The sequence below is a fragment of the Alligator mississippiensis genome, chromosome 1 (genome assembly GCF_030867095.1).
Source record: "Alligator mississippiensis isolate rAllMis1 chromosome 1, rAllMis1, whole genome shotgun sequence".
Lineage (NCBI taxonomy): Eukaryota > Metazoa > Chordata > Crocodylia > Alligatoridae > Alligator > Alligator mississippiensis.
In genome coordinates, this window is record NC_081824.1 from 427,444,467 (window position 1) to 427,465,511 (window position 21,045).

General features: G+C 46.0%; 1 protein-coding gene across 1 annotated transcript; it reads right to left on the reverse strand.

Annotated features, from left to right (window-relative positions):
• Positions 1 to 6,543: 6,543 nt before the first annotated feature.
• POMP (proteasome maturation protein) lies at positions 6,544 to 20,705 on the reverse strand. Its single transcript, XM_006266182.4, has 6 exons — positions 20,599 to 20,705; positions 16,614 to 16,711; positions 15,395 to 15,455; positions 11,250 to 11,351; positions 7,486 to 7,579; positions 6,544 to 6,783 (listed from the first exon to the last, which is right to left on the reverse strand). The coding sequence occupies exons 1-6, from the start codon at positions 20,599 to 20,601 to the stop codon at positions 6,716 to 6,718; spliced, it is 426 nt and encodes a 141-aa protein (XP_006266244.2). The 5' UTR covers positions 20,602 to 20,705; the 3' UTR covers positions 6,544 to 6,715.
• Positions 20,706 to 21,045: the final 340 nt, after the last annotated feature.

Genomic DNA, 21,045 nt, shown 5'->3' on the forward strand with positions numbered 1-21,045 from the left:
GAGAAAGGGGCATAGTCACAGGTTGTCTAGACCTGGCCAGGCCAATATCATGCTGTTTCCCCCTTCTCCCTGCACCCATTCCCCATCTTCATTTCCTGGCACACGGTTGTGCTGGTGTCTCACTTTATTCCTGAGTTTATTCCACACTTTATTCATTAGATTAGCCGCGTGCTGGGGACTTGGGGTCAGGCAGGAGCCACACCAACTGCTTCCATATGGTGCAGCCAAAAGTGGCATGTAGGAACACATCGTGGCACCAGTGCCCACACCCCTACCAGGCCCTGGCCTGGCGGAGCCCAGATAACCTGCCGCCCCTGGCCCTCTTCCCCTTGCACCTCCTCCCCCACCAGCGGAGAGAACCTTACCTGAGCTTCAACTCGTCAAGTGCAGGGTTGGAGTGGTGCACAGACAGCCTCGCCAGGCAAAAGCCTGGCTGTGACCTCAGCGCTCCCCACCTTGGAACCTATCCTGGAGGCCGGATGGTGGGACAGGGTGGGCCAGCAGGGGAGAGGAGGGGAGTGGCTGCTTCTGTTGCAGCTGGCTGCCGTGGGGAAGGGAGAAAGGTGAGAGGCACTGAAAACTAGGGCACAGCTATGGGCCAGATACAGTTCTCCTTCAAAGTAGTAGTTGCAGACCAGGTGAAATTTAGCAGGCCAGACCCACAGGCTGTATTTTGCCCACCCCTGTACTACATGGTACCCTGAGGGCAAACTCTTATTCCCAAAGTCTGATTTTGTGCAGGCCATACACACTGGTCAGCCCAGAGAAGTATAAACCCTAGTGAATAGTACCAATACCAATATACTACATTGCACATGATTCCAGTTATTTCCTCTACTCCTTTCCTCTATATGAAAATCCTACAGTGAAATCTAACAGCTTCTAAAGCAATAACTGGCCTAGATATTTGCTGTACATATCCTGGTCATGGCTGTCCAAATGCAAGATAATTCAAGAATAAACGTGAGGAGGCCTACATCTTCATGTTCACTCATTCGTTCACTACAACTGCACTGGAGCAAAAATAAACTATAATTAAGGCCGTATAGCAAACCTGACCTACTTTTTATAGTCAGACCCTGATTTCAAGAATTCCAGTGAAACAGACTGAAAATTCCACAACTTTGGTTAAAAAGCTTTCGATCTGCTAATGATCTAACCTCTATATGAAAATGATCAGTGGAGTCACTGAAGTATCCCTTCCGTGGTGCTGTCCTCCATGTTTTTAAATTGCTACAAGATGTATTAAAATGCAGAACTGCACCAAAAAATTCCTCTAGCTTTTATCCCTGGAAACTCTGGTGGCTTTTGACATACAGATGGAAACAGAAGACATTTTGGGTTTCAGAACTAAGCTTGTATCATGTTTCTGCTAAAACGACCTGCAGTGAAATAGGGAACACATACATTTAAGTTCTCAGCATCATTCTCCTCAGATCAACACCTAGATCTGCTGAATGGATGCAGCCCCTACCCTCAGCTATATTACACTGGGCTGTTTGTAGATGCAAGCAAATATCCTTGTACTAATTATATTTTGCTCATTTTGGCAGGTTTCAATTACAAGCACGAGTACCAGAGAGATTTTTTTAAACAAAAGTTTAAATACATAAGCGTAATGCTTGAAACAGGGTCTAGTTATAAAATGCAGCAATGTGCAAAACTCAGACTGGTTGCATCCTTAACTGTTCTTAATATAATTTGACCACTTTAAGCATAGTGGACTGTATTACAGGTTTCCCTTGTTTTATGCTGTATCTTGGAAAACAGCACATAACTCGAATTTGCATTAAGGAAACTCACATTACAATGTAACAAACAGGGATACGTTCCAAGACCTTGACTGTACTGACCCCCAGACTCATTTCTACCACTTTTACAAGACAATTTTGGTACTCACCAACAGCAGACAGTACACAAGCACAGGGCACTATCCTAATGGGGATGGCAACTACAGAAATATGTCACAGACAACAAGCATGAAGCACAGATCCATACAGAAGACTGTATGTCGGTGCACATCATTCCCACAACACAGTGCACAAAGCAGCTGACTGCAGGCTTCCACCACGCCAATCGCAGAAGAGTGAATTTACCTCCCATATAATGAATTATTGGTATAAAAATGATCAACGCATAAGAGTGAATTCGAACATACAGAACCCGCATAAAGAAAGGGAAACCTGTATTCTAAACTTCCTGGGATTAACTGTAATACAATGTCCTATATAAAAACTATTCAACATCAGCCCTAACAACCTCTGTAATTTAATAAAATCCTCCCCTTGAAGCATACAGAAGATACCTTTCATTTAACTATTAATTTGTAAAAGTTATATGTGCATATAGCTGTCGCCTCCTATTTTATGATTGCTTTGGTGATCCTCCTATAAGATGATTTGCATTCTTACACCAAGGTAGTAATTTCTATTTTAATGTTTTTGCTGCAGTAGCATGTGTAAGTTGCATGTTTCACATAAAATTTAAGATGCTTGTGTATTTTCTTACTCTTTAATGGGCTGTGCAAAGCTTCGGGTGGTGATTCGATTCGGAGGAGATTCAGCCCGATTCAGTGGTCGAATCGCTGAATCTGAATTGAATCAGGGGACCGATTTAAAGGTTTGAATTGATTCCAAGCTCTCTGAATCTTCAGAGATTTGGAGAGCTTTGATGATTCAGGCAGTTCCTGGTGGCTGCAGCAGGGAGCTGCAGCTGACTTGGAGCTGGTAAGTACTAGGGGCAGGGGAAGTGGACTGGGGGAGGTGGGAGGACCATGGGGGGAACCCCCCCCCCCAGTTCCCCAGCATCCCCATGGCTGGCCCCGCCCACCCCAGCTCGGTACTTTAAAGAAAAGCCCTGTGCTCACTGGGTGGTGCTGGGTGTGGGGGTGGGAAATCCTTGCTGCCCCCCACTGCCCCACACTGCATTGGGGGCTCTGCCACGAGCCCTCCGCCCCCCTCAGCCTCCCCACCCCAGCTAGCTCTGGCCCTTTAAGAAAAAAAACCAAAAGCCCTGGGACTCACCACTCCTGGTATATCCTTGGGGCTTCGAGGGCTCATGCAGAGCCCCCCATGTAGCATGAATCATGCCCCCACTGGCAAAAGCGGCGAGTCCTGGGGTTTTTTCATGTTGTTTTTTTTCTTAAAGGGTCGGAGCTGGGCTGTGCGGGATACCTGTGGGGGGGCTGAGGGAGCGAGGGGGAGGGGTCGGGGGGCTCGTGCAGAGTCCCTTATGCAGCGTGGGGCAGTGGGGTTCGCCTCCCACCCAGCAGTACCCAGTGAGCCAGGACTTTAAGTGCTGAGAGCTGGGGCAGCCATTGCTGGGCTGGGAGAGGGGTGGGGGGTGGACCTGTCCTGGCCGATTCGAAGATTCAGACAAATCAAATCAGGACAGTGATTTGAATCACCAAATCGAATCACTGTCCCCCGAATCGGACAAATCCGAAGTGAATACTAGCCATTTCGCACAGGCCTACCTTTTAACTGTTATTAAGCAGTTATTTTAAGTTTCCACATAAGCAGGAATACCACTCCCACGTGTGCCACAGTACAATCCCATAGTTATGGAGTCTAGTGAGACTGCTCCTGCAGGATTCTGTTCTTAGGCATCTATGTGATGCCAAATTCTGATCTCCAACTCTCTTCTCATGAAGTAGTATGCTTCCATATTGTTGTCATGGGGGACTTCAATTATCCGACATCTCCTGGGAGAAATGCTCGTCCAAGTCGGACTGGTCGCATTCCTTCCTGACCTGCATTGAAGAGCTCTTCCTGGCTCAGGAGGTGCATGGGCCAACCAGAGGTAATGCTCTCTTATACTTGGTCCTGGCCAAAGGAGATGACCTGGTGACAGACTTAAAAACAGAGGGTAGCCTGGGTGACAGCGACCATGAAACCATCACATTCACTGTCCATTGCAAGGCGGACAAATCTGATAGCAGGATTGAAGTCTTGGACTTCAAAAATGCAAGTTTCAACAAGCTTAGGTCACTAGCAGGGCAAGTGCTGCAGGACCCAGGACCGAAGGCAAAAGGTGTGCAGGAAGAGTGGTCGTTCCTTAAGGACACAATCCTTGAAGCACAAAGGAAGTCCATTCCCATGTGGAGAAAGTGTAGCAGACGGGATAGGAAGTCCTCCTGGCTAAACAGTGAAACCACAGTCCTCCTTGGAAAGAAAAAAAGAGGCATACAAACAATGGAAGCTGGGGACAGGCTCCAAGAAGGACTATACAACAACAACCCACATTTGTAGGGAACAAATTAGAAAGGCTAAGGCAGTAACTTAACTTAGATTAGCAACGGGAATCAAAGACAACAAAAAGACCTTCTTTAAGTACACAGGGAACAAGAGGAAAGCAAATAGGAGTTTAATGCCACTGCTCAACAACTCAGGACAGCTGGTTACCGACACTGAGGAGAAAACTGAACTCCTGAATGACAACTTTGCCTTGGTATTTCACCGGACCACAGGGAAAGTCATGCTGGATAAGGTATAGAACGAGCAGGGCAGAAATTACTGTTTTTCTACTGTAGCCATAGAACTGGTGTATAATCAGTTAAAGAAATTAGACATACATGTCAGCAGGACTGGATGAACTCTATCTGAGGGTACTGAAGGAGCTGGCTGACGTCATTGCAGAGCCCCTGGCAAAACTGTTCCAAAACTTGTGGTGCTCCAGAGAGGTCCCTGAGGATTGGAAGAGGGCCAATGTTGTGCCCATCTTCAAGGGGAGGAAGGAGGTCCCGGGTAACTATAGGCCAGTTAGCCTAACTTCTATCCCAGGGAAAATACTAGAAAAATTCATTAAGGAGTCTATGTGTGATAGGCTTGCAGAAAATAGGATTCTGAATGACAGCCAGCATGGCTGTCGCAGGCAGGTCTTGTCTTACCAATCTCATCTCCTTTTACAACCAGGTAACTTGCCACCTGGATAAGAGAGAAGTGGTGAATATTGTATACCTTGATTTCCAAAAAGACCTTGATCTGGCATCCCACAATGTTCTTGGGAGAAAATTGAAAGATAGTGGACTTAACTGCAAGACAGTTAAGTGGGTATGAAGCTGGATGCGGGGTAGGTCCCAGAGAGGCCTAATGAAAGGATCTGTGTCATCCTGGCAAGAAGTGGGCAGTGGTGTCCCACAGGGGTTGGTGCACAATCCTCTACTTTTCAACATCTTTAACAATGATTTGGATGTTGTGCTGAAGAGCTCACTGGCCAAGTTCGCAGATGACACCAAGTTATAGGGAAGCATAGTCACGCTTGAAGATAGGCTACAGATTCAGGTGGATCTAGATGGGCTAACAAGTTGGGCAAATCACAACCAGATAAAGTTCAATAGTGCTCCACCTGGGGATGAACAATCCCTTGCCAACTACAGGCTTGGCAACGCCAACCTGACCAGCGCTACAAATGAAAGAGACCTGGGGGTAATAGTAAACCACAGCATGTATATGAGCCAGCAGTGCAACTCTGTTGCCAGCTGGGCAAATAATACTCTGGCATGCATCAATCAATGCATCTCAAAGAAGACCAAGGAAGTGATTCTTTCACTCTACTTGTCACTCGTGAGACCCTAACTGGAGTACTGCATCCAGTTTTGGGCACTGCACTTAAACAAGGACATGGTAAAACTTGAGAGTCTAGAGAAGGGCAACCCATATGATTAGAGGCTTGCATGACATGCAATACAAGGAAAGGCTGAAGGATCTGGGACTCTTCAGCCTGAAAGAGAAAAGGCTAAGAGGGGACTTGGTAGCAGCTTACCGCTACATCAGGGGAGTATATCAGAGGCTTGGTGAACAACTGTTCACCAGGGCGCCCTTGGGGAAAACTAGGAATAATGACCACAAACTCCTGGAAGATTGATTCAGGCTCAACATTAGGAAAAACTCTGATCAGGGTGTCCAGACTATGGAATAAGCTCCCTCCAGAAGTGGTGCAATCGCCTACCCTGGAAAGCTTCAAGAGGAGACTGGACAGTCATCTTGCTGGGGTTACTTGAACCCACCTGTCATTTTTCCTGCCTGGTGCAGGGGGCTGGACCTGATGATCTTCCAAGGTCCCTTCCAACCTTACAATCTATGAATCCATTTTTATGTATAGCTCTCCTCTAGTGAAGAGCCACCCACATTAGCTGGCGGAGAAAGAATGTTTGCGACAGGTTTCTTCTGTCTGTTGGCAAGTTAACTGAAGTTATTGCCCTACAAGGGAATGAATTAATAGGATGTGTTTTGGGGCCAAAGACATCTGATTTGTGACTGAACATATATTGGAAAGCCACAGCATTTATAGCAAATATTTATTCAGTGCTTAGAAAAAGATTATGGAAAATTTTCAGAAACAAAAAAAAAAAAATCCATTCAACACTTTGTAACTGATTACTGCCACTAAAATGCACATGTATTTTGGGATATCTTGTATACACACATAATATTTCAAAAGCTACGTAGCTATCATCCTGAGTAATCTACAAAGAGACGTAAATTTAACTATCCAGTTATGGGACATTTCTATTATTGACAAGCAAGGACAAAACCATTCATAGTAGATATTTAAAAGTTTAATGTGCCTTTTTATCAAGGAAGGCAAGAGATAGCCACGGCTATGTTAACAAAATCTGTAGGTCATTTTAAAGCTGTATAGCTGAACCTTCGATATAGTAAAAGACGCATACAAGAAACATCTTTATGAACAGTAGATGGAGATTAGGTTTGTGTTACAATAAACCAAGCTTGTATTCCATCATCGTATGTGGCTCTCCCATAACCTCACTTTGTGATGGGTCTGAAAAAAGAGAACAAAAAAGACTTAATATTTTACTAAGCTAGTAAAACTTTGAAAAGCAACTTCCTAATACAAGATGAGTATTTCCCTCAAGAAGTATATGTTCATTACAAGACACCCCATGATTATCCGGAAGAGTATGCCAAACCATGAGGTACAGGACCTTTCACTGGGAACTACATGGACTGAGATTATGAAGAAAAGAGCAGGCCGACCCCCATTTCACACCAGCTAAAGTAGTAGGAACATGTGCATAGGGAACAATACACTCTGTCCTAATATGCCCCTGTGTGCACAAGATTGATTTGGTCTCTTCAACAACTCTTATCTAATGCTTTTTCAGCAATGGCAAGGCTTCATAATCAAAGTGCTGGAGGATAAGAGACACTCTTCCGAGAAAAAGCTTTTAGCAGTGCATTAATATCCTTTAAACACTATTAAAATAAGGGTTAGCAGATATATTTATTACCAATACCCCACACATCCTTGCTCCACATGTAAGGAAAGAACTCTCAAAAGCAAACAGCCCCATCAAGTTTATCCCTCCTCTTTAAAATCCTGGACTAAAAGAAAAATAAAATGTGTTTATAAACTTTCATTGCCTTGAGTACATACAGAGATCTTGACCACCCAAATCTCATTTTTCCCCTGGTAATATTGAGACTCCTGGCAGCTCACAAAACCCTTGAAAAGTATATTTACCATTAAGAATATCCTCAAAACCAATGCATTCATCGTTTCCTCTCAGGGTATCCAGTGCAATGTTTGAACTATGAAGAAATGGAAGACGTTGCACCTGTGAAAAAGACAGTAAGTCACAGTTTGTGCAAGTTTCCCGCAATTGTCCCCAAGTCAAAATTCTCAAAAATAAACAGTAAAATAACGTGTTCTCTGGGAAATGATAGATACAATGGACATAACTACCGAGGTATTCTAGCTTGCATAAATATATCTCAAGATTAGTTATAAATCACCGCCTGTTCAAGGCACAGGATGACAACAGAATGCACATGTAGCACAAACAGTTTTAAATTTCAGTTGAATAAAAAAAAAAAAAGATATCCACTTTCCTTCCAAAAATCTGTAAAAGGCTCTGCAAGTCTCTTTCCCTTGTGTAAAGAGGTCAGATGAACAAGCAGCAAGTTAATTTTCAATATCTGACTAGCTACTTTATTTCCAACATTCTTTTTTCTAACTCAATAATCAGAAATTAAAAAAAAACATGTCAACAGCTATGCTACAATTTTATATTGTATACATTTCTCACAGTATTCTGGGTCCCTGGGAGTTAGCGCAGCCAAGGCTGGGCATTGTGACTAGGCTGTGCCAATGCTCTGGCTGGGACTTTAAGCCAGAGAGGTTCCTGGCTGGAGCAGTGGTAGGAAATTATTTAGGCTAGAGGGCCATTTAGGGAGTTTGGGTGCACTGTTGCAGGCCAGGTCAGCACACCCGCCTCCCACCCGTAACAGCTCACCAAAACTCTCTAAGTGGCCTGGACCCCCACAAGCAGGGTGAACTCAGCTGGGGGGGTGGGATGGGGCTGCAGGTGGAGGGAGTGGTGTTGGGGGGCAGGATGGGAAGGCAGGACTGGAGCCAGGATCACAGGGCAGTGGCAGTGCAGCACAGAGATGCACTCCCCCCTGAGCCTTTCTTGGGCCGAACCCCCCTTTTTCCCCTCAACACACACCTACCTGCAGGGGCGTGGGGGGTGTTGTGTGTGTATGTCTGTGTGTATCCGTGCCTGTGTGTGTGAGGATGGAGGGCTGTTGGGGGCCTTAAATTTGGGCAGACTTCAATGAGGTAAGGAGAATAGTCGGGGAGGCACTGAGGTCCCGGAGGAGAGAGGAGTCAGGGGTCCAAGAAGAGTGGTCGTTCCTTAAGGAGACGATCCTCCAAGCCCAAAGGGAGGTAATCCCAACATGGATCAAAGGGGACAAGAGGGCACAAAAGCCCCCCCCTCACCAAAATCATACAGGAACATCTCCTGGCTAAAAGGGAGGCATGTACCCAATGGAAGGGAGGGGCCATCACCAGGGAGGACTATACCTCAGTTGCCTGGGGGGGAGGTCAGGAAGGCCAAGGCGGAGATGGAACTGGGACTAGCTACCCGGATCAAGAACAACAAGAAATCCTTTTTTAAATATGTAGGGGGTAAAAAGAAGGTACCAGGCAATCTGGGGCCTCTGCAAGAAATGCTAGGAAATCTAGTCGTCACACCAGACAACAAGGCTAACCTATTTAACGATTTCTTTGCCTCCATTTTCCTGAGCAGGGACCGGGTCAACCCCCGAACCGGAACCTCCATAGGCCCCAGGGGAGGCGCACCCAGACCTAGGGTCAGTGAGGATCTAGTCAGGGAACTTCTGGAGGGACTGGACATATTTAAATCAGCTGGTCCTGATTATCTCCACCCCAGAGTGCTGAGGGAATTAGCAGAGGTCATTGCGGGACCCCTGGCACGACTTTACAAGCACTCATGGTGCTCTGGCATTGTGCCGGAGGACTGGAAAAGGGGGAAAGTGGTTCCCATTTTCAAAAAAGGGAGGAAGGAGGACCCAGGAAACTATAGGCCAGTTAGTCTTACCTCGATCCTGGGTAAGCTTTTTGAGAGAATTATCCTGGCGCATGTCCATGAGGGGCCAGCAGGGGAGGCTGTGCTTAGGGGCAACCAACATGGGTTCATTAGAGGCAGGTCCTGTCAGACCAACCTGGTGGCCTTCTATGACCAAGTCACAAAATCCTTAGATGCAGGGGTAGCAGTGGACATAGTCTTTCTGGACTTCAGGAAGGCCTTCGACACTGTCTCTCACCCCATTCTCATTAAAAAACTAGGGGACTGTGGCGTCGACACCTACACAGTCAATTGGGTCACTAACTGGCTGGAGGGCCGCACCCAGAGAGTGGTGGTGGATGGGTCATTTTTGACCTGGAGTGATGTGGGCAGTGGGGTTCTGCAGGGCTTGGTCCTTGGGCCTGCGTTGTTCAACATCTTCATCAGTGACTTGGACAAGGGGGTAAAAAGCACCCTATTCAAATTCGCAGACGACACTAAGATGTGGGGGGAAGTGGGCACACTAGAAGGGAGGAATGGGCTGCAATTGAACCTAGACAGGTTACAGGGGTGGGCAGATGAGAACAGGATGGGTTTCAACACTGACAAGTGCAAGGTACTGCACCTGGGGAGGAAGAACCAGCAGCATACCTACAGGCTGGGAACTCCCTTCTTGTCAGTGCAGAGGCAGAAAAGGATCTTGGAGTCATTATTGATGCCAAAATGAACATGGGCTGACAATGCGAGGTCACGGTCAGTAGGGCTAACCGTACCTTGTTGTGCATCCACAGATGCATCTCAAGCAGGTCCAAGGAGGTGATCCTTCCCCTCTATGCAACACTGGTCAGGCCGCAGTTGGAGTACTGCATCCAGTTCTGGGCACCGCACTTCAGGAGGGATGTAGACAACATGGAGAGGGTTCAGAGGAGGGCCACTTGCATGATCAGGAGGCAGCAGGGCAGGCCCTATGAGGAGAGGCTAAGGGACCTGAACCTGCTCAGCCTCCACAAGAGAAGGCTGAGGGGGGATCTAGTGGCCTGTTACAAACTAGTTAGAGGGGACCAGCAGGCATTGGGGGAGTCCCTGTTCCCCCGAGCACTCCCAGGAGTGACAAGAAATAACGGTCACAAGCTGGCAGAGGGTAGATTTAGACTAGATATCAGGAGGTGCTACTTCACAGTCAAGGCGGCTAGGATCTGGAACCAACTTCCAAGAGAAGTGGTGCTGGCTTCTACCCTGGGGGTCTTTAAAAGGAGGCTAGATGAACACCTTGCTGGGGTCGTTTGACCCCAGTACTCTTTCCTGCCATGGCAGGGGGTTGGACTTGATGATCTGCTCCAGTCCCTTCCAACCCTACCTACCATGAAATTATAATTAATTTTAAATCACTGATTTTGACGTTATCATAGAATTTGCAATTTTTTATCATGGAAAACCAGGTTCCCTGATGATCACAGAATCAGAAAATATTGAAAGAAGGAGGGGCAGAGAATTTGTAATCTTGACGTCTTCCTTTCTCTTTCCAGTCCCACAAATTCCTCTCATCTGCAAGAGCAGGGATTCCCTTCCTATGAAGTTCAAAAGCTTTGCATGAAAGGCAGGACAAAGATTATTGTTTTTAGGAACCAATACTGCATTCCTGTGGCTCTGCTAAATTTTACAGAAAGGGAGAACACCCAAAGTTAAGCTGCTCAATCCTACTTTACCTGTTGTTAACTGAAGCAGCAACTCTGAAAGTTTCTAAGATGTAAAGTATTAAATGTAACTGAATTATTGAAAGAGCTATGTTAAGAGTTTGCTTTAAGCAGTTATCCAATGTATTTTGAAGTAAACAGATGCTCCTAAAAGAACCCTTTTCCAGATGCAGAAGTTAACTGAAGCAATTTATTCTCCCAAAATAACTAAAAAGGCCTACCTGTTTCACTGCTTTGAATTCCATTTGCAGCTTTAAAGGTGCGTGGAGTCCTTGAATATTTCTCAGTGTTGCAAAATTCATTTTATCCTGATTTGGTTGAAACTATAACGAGAAAACGTTTTTGAGAGAGATGTCTTCAAAAACAGTGACAGAAAAAGTATTTTTAAAATTATTTTTCAGTGAACATGCTAATGAATCAAATCACCAAAAAATGGAAATACAGAAAACAGATATTGCTTACCAACAACTTGGTATACATGAAAAATACCCAAACATTAACATATTTTCTTTTAAGTGAGAGAGCAAATCTCACTGGTCTAGTCATAAAGTCAACCCTACCTGTTGTGTTATTTTTGGCAGAATATATTTGACTCCAGTAGTATAGACATGTATTGATCTGTATTCAAAACTATTCAATTCGAAGCAAGTGTTAATAAAAACATTAGCAATATAGAAATAGAAAAGCCAGGTCACTTGATTTAAAATGAAAAACCAAAGCAGGCCTTAAAAACTGACAAACAACTCATGTCCCTGTTTTGACCATTGTTTAAAAAAAAAAAAAAAAATTGACACGTTTTCTCCTAAATCCAGCACTAGAAGTTTATAGGGCCCCAGAAACTAGGCATTATTTCTCTTATATGTTGAAAAAAGTATATAACATATATTTAATTCAGAAAAGTAAATGCTTAGTCTAGATAAGAGATTCTCAACTGAAGTGCTGTGAGATCCTTTTAAGGGTGATGCCTTGCCACACTTCTATTTCTAGGAGACACTATGCAAGGCTGGAGTTGGAAGTGGCCGCAACAGGTAGAGGGTAGCCCATAGCAGCCCAACCTGATGGGAGCGGCAGCCATGAGACTGGTCCTGCTGACCCACCTAAGGGCCCAGACCAGCAATACAATCACTGCAGCCAGAATACAGCAAGTGCTTCCCTTACCCCAGTGCTTCCTAGGGGGCAAGGTGTGCCTCCTGAGACCCATGCATCCAGGCAAAGGCAGGGGCGCAAATCTCTCTTGTGCAGGGAAAAGGAGGAGTACCTTCTGCTCACATATAAAGAAGTTACTACTAAATTCAGAATAGTTGTGGAGGAGTGCCTTGAGCCTATAAAGCAAGGGTGGGCAATTATCTGGGCACAAGGGTCACATATAGTTTGATGAGCTGTCACAGGCCAGGTCAGCAACCCGCACCCCTCCAACAACTCACCCAAACTCCCTATGGGGCTTTAACTGGGTGGGGAACAGTGTTTTGGGGCAGATGAGGTTGGGATCACAGGGCCAGTTTGTTGGGCTTGAGCTGAACTGTGATCCACTCCCTGCATGCCCCTGCCCTGTTAGAGGGTATATGTATATGGAGGGGTGCGTGCATGCATGTCTGAGGGGGCAGCCTGGGTGCTAGGTCCCAGAAGCTAGCTGGGAGTGAGGGGAGGAAGGGGGTGAAGGGGCAGGGGGAAGTGGCACGTGCAACAGAGCTCCAACAGTCCGCAGCTGCCCCTGCAGCGTTCTGTTTAGAGCAGCTCATGCCATGCTCCTGCCTGCACCCACCAGCTCAGCAGCTCAACCCCAGCCCTGGCCAGAGCACAGCTTCTGATGGGGCTGTTCCGGGCATGTATACAGCCAACTGGGTACTACTCTTCTTTCCTCACCTCCAGCAGCAACATCACCTTTTCCTACCCCTGTTTTGCCATTCTGGGTGGGCAAGGAGGGAATCATAGAAAATCAGGATGGGGAGGGACCTCAGATCATGTAGTCCAACCCACAGCTCAAAGCAGGACCATCGTCAGTTTGATCACCCCAGCCAAAGCTTTGTCTAGCTGGGTCTCAAAAACCTCCCAAGGATGGAGGGTCCACAACCTCTCTGGGTAACCTGCTCCTGCATTTTACTATGCTCCTAGTTAGATAGACACTTCTTCCTAATTTCTAACCTAAACCTACCTTGCTGCAACTTGAGACCATTGCTCCTTGTTCTGTCATCTGCCACCACTGAGAACAGTCTAGCTCCATCCTCTTTCGAAACCCCTTTTAAGTAGTTGAAGGCTGCTATTAAATTTCCTCTCAGGCTCCTCTTCTCCAGACTAAATAAGCCCAGTACCCTCAGCCTCTCCTCAGAAGTCATGTCCTCCAGCCCCTTCACCATTGTCGTTGCCCTCTGCTGGACTCTCTCCAATTGGTGCACAGCTTTTCTGTAGTGGATGGGCCCAAGACTGAACACAGTGGTTCAGATTTGGCCTCACAAGTGCTGAAAAGTCACTTCCCTTGACCTGCTGGCAATACACCAACCAATGCAGCGCAGTATGCCCTTACTCTTCTTCGCAAGAAGGACACACTGTTGGCTCATATTCAGCTTATTGTCTTCTGTAACTCCCAGGCCCTTTTCTGCAGAGCTGCTGCCCAGCCAGTCAGCCCCCAGGTTGTAGCAGTGCAGGGGACTGTTTGTTGAACCTCATGAGATTTCTTTTGTCCCAATCCTCCAATTTGTCTAGGTCACTCTGAATCCTAGCTCTACCCTCCAGCGTATCTACTACTCCCCCCAGGTTGGTGTCATCTGCAAACCTGCTGGGTGTACATTCTATACCATCTTCCAGGTCATTGATGCAGATATTGAAGCTTTAGCTGGGCAGCTGCTGCACCAGTCATCTTCTACCCGCTCTGCCACCAGCCTGCAAATGGCTGCTCCTTGCTCCAGGCAGGTGGAGCAGGTGGAAGGCACTCAGGAGCTGGAGCCAGAACCCTGTATGCCAAGGCAGGAGGCATCCGGCTGAAGCTCCCCCGTCCCTCTGTGTAGAGTTGCACAACAAGGGCAGGACCAGAAGCAGGAGCCATAGCTAGAGGCAAGAGGAGCAGAGCAGCACCTAGGCGGTTGCAGCTACACTAGGAAGTGCTGGAAATTGTGAGTGCTGGTTGGGGCCTGGGCTGGTGGGAACACAGCGTGGGCTGCCCTAGAGTACTACGGGGGCATCCACAGCCTGGATTCAGCTACCTGGGGTCAAATCTGGCCCACAGGCCGTATCCTGTCAGGTGGGCAGCAGACCCAGCCCACAAGCGGTATTTTGTCCCCTCCCATAAAGGTTGACAACTCTTCATCTACAACAGTGGTTCTCAACCTTTTTGGACATGGGGTACCCCTCATTGGAATCAAGGCACCCCTCCATAAAACTTTTGTGAATGTAGTGGCACTCGATTTCAAAAATTAATTTACATATTGCAGTGCTTACATCCTTGCAGAGGGGCTGGACGGTGAGAGTGGGGGATTGGTCATTCACAGACAAGCCTGAGCCTGCAATTATCTGATTATTTTTTCATACCTGGCTCATCTCCTCACACTTCATTGCACCCTTCAAAAGATCTGGTAGCACCCCAAGGTGTCACAGCACTCAGACTGAAAATCACTTATCTAGTCTGGACTTTCAGTAGGTGCTCTGGAATTAACTGACAACATTAAGTATACTCTGCAAACCCACTTAGGTAGATACTGGCTAGTTTTGACTGACTAAATAATACTACAAAATACATATAAAATTATTTTAAAGTTTTGAAAATTAGAGTGGTTCAGTTTTGGCTCTGAGTTTTGCGCTGATGTATTGATAACAGCTGCACTATCCATAATAGAAGATAGCAATAATATTTTCCCCAAATTCTGTTATCTGTTTTCTATTTCACAAATTACAATGTCCATGGCAACAGTCTACTGATAAAAGTACACAAATGTTGAATCCAAAAACATTTAACCACAAGCAAGCAGGAATATAAATGAAGAGGAAAACTATTCATCTCAAAACACAACAAAATGGTCTATTTTTAGTAGAAGACCAGTAACAACAACCTTTAAAAAAATTACTGTTATTTGCCAACTGTTTTCTACTTAAAGTAAGGATTAAGATACAGACAGCAGGAAAAATGTAGGCTTTAATATTACCCTTCCAAAAACAAAAAATGTTAACACTGAATGATAATGGCATTAATTATAATGAAATGATACAGTTACTATGCATTTTATTGTCCTTAATACTAGAAGTCTGCCCATATATGAATGATGTATTGAAACTGTAGAGGTCAAGAAATTAGCAATAACAATGGCCTGAAATTCAACTTTATTATCAGTAATACTAAATATTAATAAAAAGTAATCAAAGTCATTGCCACGCTTACATTTTTTTCTGACAATTCCAAAGGATGGCTGGGCAACAGTTCATTTTTCACGCTTGTAAACCTAAAAATAGAACAAAATGTAATGTCACAATTTTCTAACCTGTATTCTGATTAATTCCAGATATAAACTTGATGGCTGTGGTGAAAAAGTCATTTGAAAATTAGTGTCTTCCTTAATGGTGTAGCAACACAAGAACTAAAATTACAAGAAAATCATAACAATAAAATATGTATAAAAACTTCAGTCCACTTTTCCTCCCCTAATTAAAACTCAACAAAGCAGCAGTCATTGACTTCGTTCACAAACAGTCATATCTAACTTGAATGGCTGCCTGTGGACTTGACAGATCTACACAGCATATGCTTTGATGTTGCCATCACCCTCTGACTAAATTATTTCAGGCTGGCTAGCATGCAAACTTGAGATTTTCTTCTGTACCTATATGATATGAATGTTAAATTCCAAACAAACTTATATTTGTTTTAGAATTATATTATTATTACACAAACTGTATGCACATATAGTTGTGGCAACCTGTTTTATACACATTATCACGAAGTGAAAGGATAAGATTTTTGAATCACATTATTAATAGTAGTTAGGTCACTATTAGAAGAACACACACTGTTGTCCACTTTATTTGTTACGACTGGTGAACCTGCGCTTTTTGGATGCACAAGGGAAGATAATTAAAGCTTTGCTCAGTTGCTCATATCCTTCGACAGATGATTAATAACAGGCCTGATAACATTAACTTGTGAGAATAATGTTTAAACAGGAAATTCAAGCTTTACATAGGACAACTGTACCGTTAAAACAGTAAGAAAATGGAAAAGACTGTCCAGGGAAGTCACAGAAAACCTCCTTTTACTGGAGGTTTTCAAGATGAGGGTGGATCACCATTGGACGGGGTGACTTAGGAACAGCATTCCTGCACTCATGCAAAGGGTTGAACTGGATACCCCTTGAGGCTCCCCCCACCACTGTATGATTCACCAAAGGTAACTTCTGACAAACTATGTTTACCAAGAAATTTCTATTTGGAAATAACATGTGCATAGTATGCAGGAAGAGGCTCCCGTTTCTTATGGGATAGGGGCTTAGCCCCTCTGAGCCTCCCCCCCCCCCCCCCCCCCCGGTAATTCAAACCCTCCTCTTATGTACTTTGAATTTAAACTTGCTTATTGGATAAGATACTAACAAGACAATAAAGCATACCCTCTGCGCAGAATATCATGACCTCCAAACGGTCCACTTGCTGAAAACTCAGCAATTGGGATACTGTCCTTCAGCTGAGATCCGGATCCTCTGGAATTCTGAAACAAAAAAAAGTGAGGGTCACCTTAACAAATTACACCTCATTCAAAGTACCTCAGACAACTTAAAATTTAATTGATTTTTGGTATGAGGGCCAATATATCTGCCAAGTTAGTCAATGGATCTTTGAAGCTACATATGCATGAGCCTTACGTTACAGGACTGCTTTAAGATTTGTGTTCCACTTGACTAAGCGTAAGGTGCTTAAGTCTCTTGGAATAATGCAATAATGGTGACAACTTATCCACTATGCTTTTCTGTTCATTCTCAGCAAGAACAGTTGCTGTCTTTTACTATATGTACATATAATGCCTACTTATGGGGCGGCCACTGAGTGAAATTTCTGAGCACTAAAGTAATACAAATATAAAAACAACAGCACTGTTCACTAGAACGTACAATATTAAAGGGAATTATGAGGAGAAACAGAATAGAATTCAGTAAATAAAACTGAAGAGGAAGAAATGGCACATCTAATCATGATGTGCCCACATTTTTGAGTACTGTGTTGACTTCTGATCACCTCTCTCAAAAAGGGTGTAGTAAAACTGGAAAAGATACAGAAAAAAAAGGCTATAATAAAAGAAGAAGAATCTGGAATAGCTGCCATAGAAAGAGGGACTTAAAAAGCAGAGACATTTCAAGTTGGAATGGAGAAGATGAATGGGGATATGAGAGAGGTCTACAAAACCATGAAGGTATGGAATAAGGTTGTGGTAGTGGTGGGTAGCAATGCCTTTTACTGTCTCCACCTGCTGAGAAGGCTGTGATACATTTTTCAGATTCAGATCTGGCCACTGTTATCTGTGCTTTTGTAACCTTGAGACTAGACTACTGCAATGCACTCTACGCAAGGCTGCCCTTGATGAACATCTGGAAGCGACAGCTGGTGCAGCACATGGTGGCATGCCTTCTGATGGGCTGCAGGAGTGCACAATGGCAGGTCTCCAATAAATGTACTGGTTTCCTGAGATTTCTAGGTACAATTCAAAGAGCTGGCTTCCACTTTAAAGGCCCTAAAAAGTCTGGGCCCTGGATACCCAAGGTATCACCTTCTTCCTTGGGCATCATCCCAAACCCTATGGTCAACTAAGAGCAACTTCCTGCAAATGCCATGAGTGCATCAAATTTATCTGGCAAAAACGTGTGGGGACATTGTTTGTGGCAGCTGCTCTTCAGCTTTACATCCTCCTCACCTTGTGGCCCGACAGAGCCCCAGCCTTGACATCTTTCGGAACTGCTGTAAAATCTTCCTATTTTGTCAGGTGTACAGAAAGCAAGACTAGGTTTAAATATTGTTAAGGCAGGGTTCTGTTCTCTCTTGATACTTTACTTGCTTTTATAAGTTGATTTGTTCACTTGCACATTCTCTGATTTTAAAGTTATTTTATTCTCTTACTGCAAGCCACCCCTGAGCCTTTGTGGGGAAGGGTGACATAAATCTAATAAACAAATAAGTGAATAGGAATTGTCCTTTATCGTGCATCATAATACAAGAACCAAGGGCATGGGAGCACCAAGGAATTAATCAGGGAACACACTTAAAACAGGTGCAAGGAAGTATTATTGTTCTCAATGTCTCTCTTTTTCATATGGTGTCAGATACCCAAATCTATGAGCCACTGTCTGGTGTTATCACGCCACGTGTTGATTCCACCTGCCCCGTCTAGGCATTTGTAAAGATTGCAGCTTTCGATTAAGCACTGTGTTGTTTGTTGGACACTGCATTCACACAGGGAGGTGACGAAGATGTTCACTTTGTGAAGTGTTGTTTTGAAGCACCTGTCTCTAGATCTCAATCTGTTCAGCTTGACCCATGCTTCTCTGTCAAGGTTGTGCCCAGGGAGGAAAATCATTTGGTGCTGGTATAAAACACTGTAGAAGTAAGTCTGATCTTTCCCAGTGGTGGGCCCACTCCATTGCTGCCCATAGGCTTGGTTTAGCATTCCTAATCTCTTCCAGAAGCTTGTGGAACTTTCTCAATGTCTAATTAATGTGCAAATCATTGCTACTGGACATTGTGGAAACTAATGGTATAATCAAATGGAAGAAGGGATTAGACAACTTTTGGAGGATCAGTCCAACAGGAGCTATTATACATAACAATTAGGGATGTAACCTGTTGCTGGTGAATGGGAGGGAATGACAGGGACAGGTAATTCCACATGTGGCCTATTTCTAATAGTGTTCTTTAAAGACATCTACAAACTGCCACTGTTGAAGTCAGAATACTGAGCTAGACAGACCTCGGTCTGATCTGTCATGAGAATTCTTACACTTGTTGTGAAACCAAATGAAGCATTTAAAACTAAACTTTGCAAGGCCCAGAGAGATGAAGCATAAGCTGAAACTTATAAAAGTTTTGGCTTATACTACCACACCCTGAGTCAAGTAATGCTACAAAAACTCATTGTGTTGAAAAGTCCAAGAAATCACCTCATACCACTAACAGAGACCTCCCAGAACATCATTCAGTGATCAGGAAAAGAGCTCTGCAGGCCAAGGCAGGCGGAAATTGAGATGGATATGCTCAGTGGGAGCAGACTGAAGCAGCAGCTCTACAACCACAATGGTTATGAAACAAAATTAAAGAGCTGCAACAAATTTATGGAGTGGATAGGATGACAGAGGGGAATTCTGACTCTTCAGTTCAGGTTTGTGATATGTGCAGTAGCGCATGCAGCCCCAGGTTGCCCTCCACTCGGCACTGGGTCTGCTTATCCCATGCTTCTGGGCTTGGCTGGATGCCATGTGGGGCCAGGGAGGAATGTTCCCCCCCCCTTACAAATGTCCTGGGGGGCAGGGGGTGTTTCCACCTGCCTCAGAGGCAATGGGTGCTGCCTACAGCCAAGCCTTGATTCTGACTAGGGCCTGCAAATACTTTTGCTGGGACTTAAATCCTGCCCCCCCTCCGAGGTTCCTGGTTAAAAAGTACTCTTGGGAGCCTTATTTGGGACCAGGAAAGAATTTTACCTTATAGTCGTAAGGGCACAAGCTTTGCCTGGTGATTTCTCCTTCCTCTGTAGGAGGGGCAAAGCCTTCCTTGGATCCCTGGAGCACATTTTAACACCCTGTCCTGGCTGTGGCAGGACATGGACATTGCCCTCGAGCCCCTGGTTTCCTTGTGGCAGTGGTTGTCCACCTTTCAAGGCTTGCATCCCCCAAGGATAGACTCATGGCCCCCCTTGGAAAATGTCAGCTCTTACATTTTCACTCTGCTTTTGCTACTGAAAAATACCAGAGCAGCGCTGCTGTGGGAGAGCGCCTGGATGGGAACTCCCCACCATGGGAACAGGTGGGGTTTTAACCCGGCAGACCAGGTTCTTTGGGTATATGCGATGCCTTTTATTAGACCAACTAAAAAGTTGGAAAAATTGTTCTCTGCAAGCTTTCGGGCACAAACACTCCTCTTCAGGCATAGGGAAGGTGTAGCACAGGGTTGAATCTGTGAGCCTGGTGCAGTAGAGCAAGGCCCCGCAACACCCTTGAGAGGATCCTGGGACATCCCAGGCTGCCTCAAACCCCGGCTGAGAAGCGCTGCCCTAGGCCGGGGAAGGGGGGCGCTCCGGGCTCTGGCAGGGCCCAGAGGCGAAGGCAGAGCCCGCCACCTCCCCTGCCTCCAGACGAAGCGCCACCGGCCCCTGGCAGCAGGGAGGGGAGGAGGGGCCAGGCCGTTTAGTCGCCCCCCGCCCCGCAGGGACAAACCGCCCCCGTGACTCAGCACAGCGCCCCTAGCCCTGCCCGACGGAGGGAGGGGGGCGCCGCGGCTCGGCTCGGCTCAGCTCAGCGCAGCTCAACAGCCTCCCGCCCGGCCCGGCCCAACCGCACCCCTTCCCCACCGCCCGGCACCCCGCGCCCCCCACTCCCCATTCCAGCTCCCGCTCACCATCTTGCTGACACGTTACTTCCGCCCACACGTCCGCTCCCGTCCTGACGTGTTACGTCACACGCGGCGTTTGCGTCACACAACGCGCCAGCCGGGCAAGGAAGGGGCGGGGCCGGGCAAGGAAGGGGCGGGGCCGGGCTGGGCTGCGAGCCGGCGTTTCGAGAGGTGCATCGAGAGGCCGCTGTCTTGGCGGAGTTGGGTGTTCGGCGCATGCGCTTCAGTGAGGGCTAGCCTGTGGCAGACAGAGCTTAAGTCAGGGAGAGATGGTTGTTCCCGATTCAGGAGATTTGCGGGGATGAGCCTGAGCTGTCCCAAAGGCTCCACACAGCCGCATGGGGTGGGAGGCTGGAACTTGCCTCAGCCCATGAGCCTGGTTTCTGCGGGCCCTGAGGCCTGGCCACCCAGTACTGGGCGTGCCTGTGAATTTGCTGCCGTATGTAGCTGCTC